General features: G+C 32.8%; 1 protein-coding gene across 1 annotated transcript; it reads left to right on the forward strand.

Annotated features, from left to right (window-relative positions):
* Positions 1 to 5,106: 5,106 nt before the first annotated feature.
* LOC110936344 (ribosome-binding factor PSRP1, chloroplastic) lies at positions 5,107 to 8,295 on the forward strand. Its single transcript, XM_022178715.2, has 5 exons — positions 5,107 to 5,495; positions 5,800 to 5,943; positions 7,253 to 7,522; positions 7,600 to 7,708; positions 7,888 to 8,295. The coding sequence occupies exons 1-5, from the start codon at positions 5,250 to 5,252 to the stop codon at positions 8,007 to 8,009; spliced, it is 891 nt and encodes a 296-aa protein (XP_022034407.1). The 5' UTR covers positions 5,107 to 5,249; the 3' UTR covers positions 8,010 to 8,295.
* Positions 8,296 to 8,711: the final 416 nt, after the last annotated feature.

Raw genomic sequence — 8,711 nt, forward strand, 5'->3', positions numbered from 1 at the left:
ACACAAAAAATGACATAAGTCTGACACCGGCATTTTTTTGTTGAAGATTTGTCCATCTCATGCAGCAAAACGTTATTGAGTCACAGTACCTCAGGGAAGAATGCATTCTGTGAAACTTCGCGTAGAACAATATTGAATATACAAGAAACGATGTTTGCCATCTTGCCGTTTTACTGAGGAAATATTTGATGTTTGAGTGTTTTGGCGGTTATCTAAGATGATTGGTATATAGTAAAATATGGCGTTTTGAGTTGGTGTGTTTGATGTTTTGGGTTTTTTGGCGTTTCTAAGATGAATGGTATATAGTAGTAAATATGGCGTTTCTGGTTCGGGGGTGTGTTTAATGAATGTCTGAGATGTTTTGTTTATATAGGGATGTGTTTTGGCCCGTAATGACGTTTTATTTATTAGTTTGGCGTTTTTTGTAGAGAAGTCCAAGACCCTTTTACCCTTAATGAAGCGCGTCCACTTAATAGAATTCGTGTTATTTACGAAAACGCCACCGCGCCAATCTAGTCCATAGATTGTTTTGATCGGACGATCTATAAGCATTCTCACGGTTCTCACACTTTCCACTGTTTTCTCTAAATCCTAACCTTATATATATATATATATATATAGGGTAGGGTTCTAGAGTGAACACTAGGTTGAGAGTGATCTGTGTGAACTAATCTGGGCCATTGGATTACATCATCTAGAGATTTTTAAACAATGGCAAGATTGTAATTATAATGTTGTAACTTCCCTTTTAATTAATTGACAGAAGGGTATTTTCGTCTTTTGTAAATTGCATTTATTAAACAATATAATCAAAATCCCTAAAATCTCGCTAGTTTCCGTATATACAAGATACACAGTTGTTAGTGTATACACATGTGTACAGTCTCGCTAACTATCAGTTTATGCAATATACACAGGTGTTAGTTTATACACATGTGTACAGTCTCGCTAACTATCAGTTTATACAAGATACACAACTGTTAGTTTATACACATGTGTATAGTCTTTTTTACATTTGTGTATTATATTCAAAAATGGTTACATATGTGTATATTAACAACATATAGTATATTATGTATGCACACGAGTAGATTCATATAAAAATTATGAAATTAATGAAAACGAAACATATCACATGTTTGCAACAATAAATAACTTCATCACATATTCAAAAAAACAAGTTAATGCCCAAAAATAATTACAATTTCAATCTCAACGAAATTTTTCAATATTTATTGAAAATTATAAAATGTTAAAAACAATATATTATGATATCTATATATACGGATAATAAAAGAAAAACAATATTCAAGTTAAAATTAAAACAAAATCTATGGATAAAGAAATGATAGAGAAATAATTAAAAATGAAAGAGAGAGAGAGAGAGGGGGAGTTAAGAGATAAGAAAATTAAGAGATTTTAATTAAAAATACAAATTAAGAGATTTTAATTAAAAATACTTGGCTAATGTTAATCTTGCTCTTTTAATCTAAAAAACGATCAAGGCCAAGATTAGTTCACTAAGTTCACTCTTGAACCTAATCATATATATATATATATATATATATATATATATATATATATATATATATATATATATATATATATATATATATATATATATATATATATATATATATATATATAGGGGGCTGCTAGAATGAGAACCACCCCGAGTTGTAAGAACCGCGAGAACTACACCCCACGGAGCGCCGTTCGCCGTGATTTTTTTTTTACAAGTAGATGTGTGCATTATAAACACGGCCGTAAAAAAATCACGGCGAACGGCGCTCCGTGGGGTGTACTTTTTTACACCTCAAGTTTGGTGTTTTTTAATTTTTTTTCTTTTTTCTTTTTTTTTTCACCAAACTTGAGGTGTAAAAAAGTACACCCCACGGAGCGCCGTTCGCCGTGATTTTTTACGGCCGTGTTTATAATGCACACATCTACTTGTAAAAAAAAATCGCGGCGAACGGCGGTCCGTGGGGTGTAGTTCTCGCGGTTCTTACAACTCGAGGTGGTTCTCATTCTAGCGGCTCCCTATATATATATATATATATATATATATATATATATATATATATATATATATATATATATATATATATATATATATATATATATATATATTAAGAGATGAGAAAATTAAGGAATTTAAATAAACATATTTGGCTAATGTCAATCTTGCCCTTTTAATCTAAAAAATGATCAAGGCCAAGATTAGTTCACTAAGTTCACTCTCAACAAATTGTTCACTCTTGAACCTAATCATATATATATATATATATATATATATATATATATATATATGTATGTATATTAAGAGATGAGAAAATTAAGGGATTTTAATTAAACATACTTGGCTAATGTCAATCTTGCTCTTTTAATCTAAAAAATGATCAAGGCCAAGATTAGTTCACTAAGTTCACGCTCAATAAGTTATTCACTCTTGAACCTAATCCTATATATACAGTGTGTGAGGTTCATTGGGGAACAGTGGGGAACCGACACAAACGAACTCCGATGGACTCATTCCAGCGGCGTTGAAATCGGCTCGTCGAACCCTAACTAGAATCTTTTAACCTTAAACCCTAAATCATAACCCCAAAACCCTAAATATATTAGGGTTTGACTTTTAGGGTTTATCTTTAGGGTTTAGCTATAGGGTTTAGCTTTAGTGTTTAGCTTTAGGGTTTAGGGTTTACCTTTAGGGTTTAGAGTTTAGCTTTAGGGTTTAGCTTTAGTTTTAGCATTTAGGGTTTATAGTTTAGATTTTACGGTTTAGCTTAGGTTTTAGCCTTATTTTTTAGCTTTAGGGTTTAGAGTTTAGGAGTTAGGATTTAGGGTTTAGGGCTAAGAGATCTTCGTTAGGGTTCGACGAGCCGGTTCCAACGCCGCTTGAATGAGTCCAATCGGTGTTCGTTTGAATCGGTTCCCCGTTGTTCCCCACTTTTTTAGTGTTCCCCAATGAACCTTCCCCTTTATATATATATATATATATATATATATATATATATATATATATATATATATATATATATATATATATATATATATATATATATATATATATATATTTGTTTTATTTATTAAATACTTTAGATAAATAAGTGAGTAAAAAGACCAAATTACCCTTATCTCATATGAAACACCGCCTAAAAAATGGTATAAGATCAAAACTTGTAATTTTTTCTATTTAGGGCATGTTTGGCTAAGTTTTTCAAAACAACTTATTGGCTTATTGACTTACCAAAAAGCCAATAAGTTGTTTTTGTGTTTGGCTAAGCCAAAAGTCCTTTTAGAAATGGCTTTTTGCAAAGAAGAAAAAGGAGGTTTCAAGAAGTCACAATATTGTGACTTTTTGGCCACTTTTAACTTTTCAAACTACAAATTACCAATATACCCCTTCTTTACCCCCTTATATCTAAAAGAATGCCCATTTTAGTCATTTTACATCAATAAGCTAATCCAAACACGTTTTTTAAAAACTTCTTTTCAAAAAGTCATTTTCTCAAAAGTTCTTTTTCAAAAGTCCTTTTTAACTATAACTAGAATTGCGTCCCGCCGCAATTCGGCGGGGATTCTTTAGTTATAACTAAATCAATCTAGGATCCGCACGTTATGTTAAACCTATCAAACAGGAAAAAATAGACGATGTAAAAACGTTCACCCACACACGCATGTTGCGTCGTGTTAATTCGCAAAATTTAGAACGAAACATAAAAACGTTAAATCAAAAACGCACGTTGCGATGTGTTAAGTCACAAAATTTAGAACCAAGCATAAAGCGAAAAATTTGCGGAAAATGAAAACTATTAAGGGCCAAAGTTGAAAGTAAAAAAAAGTTGTGAGAATAGATTGCAAAAGATAAAAAGTTTGGGGTTAAAAGTAAAAACAAATTGTTTTGGGTTAAAAGTAATTTATGAAATACTTTTGCTTGAAAAGTTAAAAAAAATCTATTTTTTTTTGGAAAACCCCTAAAGCCAAGGTTACAACAACCATATGCATAACCATTTTTTCTTTGAAAACCCCTTAAAGCACACCCCACGGGACGTAAAACGGTGTCAAATAATACTAATGCCACACAACCGTCATCGACCACTAACACTGACTCGACCTAGGATCTGAGTGTTGCGACGAACCTGTCAAACATGAAAAAATAGAGATAAAAACGTTGAACCATACATGCACGTTGCGCCGTGTTAACTTGAAAAATTTGAAACAAAACATAAAAAGGTTGAACCAGTCGTACGTTACGTCGTATTAACTCGAAAAATTTAGAACTATACGTAAAACGAAAATTTGCGAAAGATGAAAAGTATAAGTGACAAAAGTTGTGAAGTTAAATTGCAAATAATGAAAAGTTTTGGGTTAAAGTTAAAAAACAAATTATGTAGGGTTAAAATTGTAAAAGGTAAAAACCTTTAGATTAAAAATAAAAAATCAAGTTTTTTTTTTTTGAAAAAATCCCAAAGCATAATGTACAACTTGAATTGCACATTTTTGTTGCTAATTTATAATTTATAATTTATAATTTATAATTTATAATTTATAATTTATAATTATAATAAGCTTAGCCAAACATGGACATGACCTTAGGGTGAAGGGGGTGCTCACCTAATAGGTGAGTCCCCTCTCTTACGCCAAACCAATCCTCGTGTGCCACGTCAACTCCCCTCTTAAACTCCCCTAACACCCTAAATTGATGGCGGCACTCCCCTCTTAGGTGAATTGGTTTTTTTTTTTTTTTTTAAAAAGAAAAAAAAGAAAAGCATTGATTGGTCCCCTCTCCCTCTCTCCTCTCTCTCTCCTCCCCCTCTCTTCAGTGCCTCCACCCCCATTTGCTTCCCTGATTTTATCCCCCGCCTTAATGGCGGTACCCCCTAATCGGCAAAATCCCTCCCCGCTTGAAGTCACCGAAGACGCCCCGAACCCCCTTAGTGTTAAGAAAATAGCTACATAAATCTCAAATTACCTCAAAAAAATCTTTTCACACGTTTGTCCTTAAACGATTCGGTGTCATCCACACTACCCTAGAAACAAATGACATCATGGCCCATGGGACCAGTTTTCGATAGAATCCGCCACTAGTCTCCATATTATCCGTTTCAGGATAATGATTCAAGAAAAACACCAACACTTCACTATCCATCGACTAAAATCTTCATTCATCTTCCCCATTTAATCATCATCTCAGAAAGAAACCCTAATCTTGACTCACTTCCTCCAATTGCACATTGTACCCAAAAATGGCATCTTTTTATGCATCCCCAACTCCCACCTTACAGTTAACAAACACCCATTTGCCCAAATCATGCCCCCCTTCTTCTGCTTCATCAGTTTCTTTATCTTCCAGTTTCTTGAAATCAGGTTCATTTTTCAAGATTTCTGTACCCAGAAGCAGCATCATGAAGCTAAAGCCTTGTGGGATTCGAATGTCGTGGGATGGGCCTCTCTCATCTGTGAAATTGATCCTTCAGGGCAGGAATCTTGAGGTGATTGGTACAAATGTTTTTATTCTTCTTTTTTCTTTTTTAAATAAATCTGACGCAGGTTTTACTTTTTAGGAAATAGTTGTAAAAATGGATAATTTTTTTCAACTATTTCAGAATTTTTTTTGTTCAAATGGGTTTTAAAGAAAATGTTGTAAAAATGTTTTTTTTTTCTTTTGTGAAATCTGAGGCAGTTTAGGAAATAGTTGTAAAAATTGTTTTTTTACAAGTATTTTTGAAAAAAAAAAACATTTTGTTCAAATGGGTTTTAAAGAAATTGTTGTGGAAATGTTTTTGTGTGAAACAGTTATCTGAATCTGTGAAGAATCATGTGGAAGATAAGGTGGGAAAAGCTATTCAAAAGCATAGCCACCTTGTTAGAGAGGTTGATGTTAGGCTTTCTGTTAGGGGTGGAGAAATTGGAAAAGGCCCTAAAGTTAGACGATCTGAGGTTTGTTATTTTTTCATTGAGTTAGATGAACAACCGATGAACACATGCCCTTTTCGGTTCAGTTATGTCCGTGTTTATGATGGTTCATTTACGTTCGTCTATGTTTGTTAATTTACGTTCGTTTATATCGTTCACTTAACTATTCATTCAGGTTTGTTTATTACTAATATTAATTTAAAAATTAATTAGTTTTCAATTGTTAAAACCCTTTTCTAGATATCTTTATTTCCTTTTGAAGTGTTGGATGTAATGATGCTGATGTTTTAGACTTTAGTTTATTTTGGATATTCACGTTTACTTGTGTTTGTTTGTGTTCATGAACCGTTCATTTTGAATATTAAACAAAAACGAACATGTTCATTTTCTCCAAAACGAACATGTTCATTTTCTCAAGAAGGAACACAAACGAGAAAAGTTGTTCATTCAGATGTCCGTGTCCGTTCGTTTGTTCGGTTAAAGTTAAAGAACAAACATGAACAAGCCCTGTTCGTGTTTGTTTGGTTTGTTGACTCTTGACACGCGTACAAAAAGTCTTTGTATATTGTGATCTGACAATAAGTTGTCGATCCAATTGGATTTCACATTTCTAGTTTCCTTGTTAACTAAATATATTGCTCAAAGGTCTGGGAAATTCATATAAAAATGTATAACATCTATATGAAATTAATAAGTTATAAGTATAAATTAATAAGGTATTAAGGTTATATATGTGAAAAAATACATAAAAAACTGTCCAATTGGACAATATTCCTATTTATTTGTGAAAGTTTGACTATCTTGCTATTTTCAGCAATTGACCCTATTTATTACTAAAATACATGTTTTTTTTAGTAAATTGCCATTTTCGTCCCCGAGTTTTTGTCCAAATTGCCATTTTAGTCCAAATAGTTTTTTTTTCTCCTCTGGGTCCTTGACTTTTCCTTTTTCTTGCCATTTTGATCACATTGCCTAACTTAGTCTAAAAACCAGGTTATAATCAGGGGTATTTTTGGCATTACATTATTATGAGGTTTATAAACTATGTTGTAAACTACCCCTGGTTATCACTACACAACAGTTATGCCAAAAATACCCCTGGTTATAACTAGATTTTTAGACTTGAGTTAGGCAATATGATCAAAATGGCACGAAAATGGAAAAGTCAGGGACCCAGAGGAGAAAAAAAAACTATTTGGACTAAAATGGCAATTTGGACCAAACCTCAGGGACTAAAATGGCAATTTACTCTTTTTTTTTTTTTCATTTGTTATTTTGATTTTGGGTACCAAGAATTTAGCTCTTTTTTTGATAAATTTACTGTAAAACATAGGTTACCTTATTTACCAAGAAACATGGAGTTGTTCGGGCGGAAGAAGAAGCAGAAACTTTGTATGCAAGTATAGATTTAGTATCTTCTGTAATCCAAAGAAAACTAAGGAAGATTAAGGAGAAAGATTCAGATCATGGAAGACATATGAAGGGATTTGATAGGTTGAAAGTTAGGGACCCACAGATATTGATCAATCAAGATTCAGTTGCAGTTCCTCAAGAAGAAGAAGAAGATGCAAGTGAAGGATTTTCAGATGATCTTGTCCCTAAGGTTAGCATATGTATAGATTTTAATTTCCATTATTAATGTCTTTTTATGTGTAGCTGAGTTGTAAGTATTTTGATCAGATTGTTCGAACAAAATACTTCGAAATGCCACCTTTGACCGTCGCCGAAGCAATTGAACAACTAGAGAATGTTGACCATGACTTTTACGGCTTTCGAAATGAAGAAACTGGTAAGCTTTTCTGCTTGATTTGATGACTTTTCTTTTAGTTTCGATTTGTACTCTTTGGATGATTAAAAACCATTTGACCCCGTTGGATATGAAACATAAGACAAGTTGACCCGTACCTCTAATTCGTATTATATGGCGGGTTAATTACTAAATATTGATGATTTTTTTTTTTGTTCCAGGGGAGATTAATATCTTATACAAAAGAAATTCAGGAGGCTATGGGATAATAGTTCCTAAAGAAAACGGGGAAACTGCGAAAGTAGAGGAAGTGGATGCTGAAATTCTGAGTAAACAGCATTAGTTTGCAGAACAAAGACTGGATCACATACCTCATGAATATGATTTTATCAAAAGAAGATGGTGATTACTTGCATATGCGTGGGCGTTCTTGATTTCAAGATTGACTCAAGTTTGAATCTTTATGCGCCCAGTTATGTTAAAACGATGTGTACTATGTTTTGTTATCATACAAGTGCTAGGAAAACCGAGTCTGTAATCTTCAAGTCCTAACTAAGTGAATACTTTGATTTTACGCTTTCATGTTCTCTATGATCTTGATTTTGAATAGGTGAAGGCTGGTTTTTGCATCGATGGTAGCCAGCGGTATCAGGGTGTATTGAAAATGTATCATTTCCCGTGTGGCTAAGGGTCTAGTACTCTAGTCTTGTTGTGGACAAATAGTAGAGTTACAGAGTGTGACAGTTTTTCATACCTTACTTTCGGGGTTGAGAACATCCTAAATTTATAGATTTTATTTTTGTATTAAACATAGTCTATCAACCAACCCAATTTGCAATACACGACTTAAGTCACACTTTCATTATTCCCTAAGAAATGTCTAAATAATGCATAATCTTTCTTTCATTCTTAGACTTTTTCCGCATGCTTATGCTTATCCATTATACATCTGTTTTTCACGGTCAAATTACTTATTTTAATAAACTATTTAGTTTCTCATCCCATATCTTATCTTATCAAATAAAACTTTTGATGTAACACGTGT

This window comes from Helianthus annuus, chromosome 4 (genome assembly GCF_002127325.2).
Source record: "Helianthus annuus cultivar XRQ/B chromosome 4, HanXRQr2.0-SUNRISE, whole genome shotgun sequence".
NCBI classification, from domain to species: domain Eukaryota; kingdom Viridiplantae; phylum Streptophyta; class Magnoliopsida; order Asterales; family Asteraceae; genus Helianthus; species Helianthus annuus.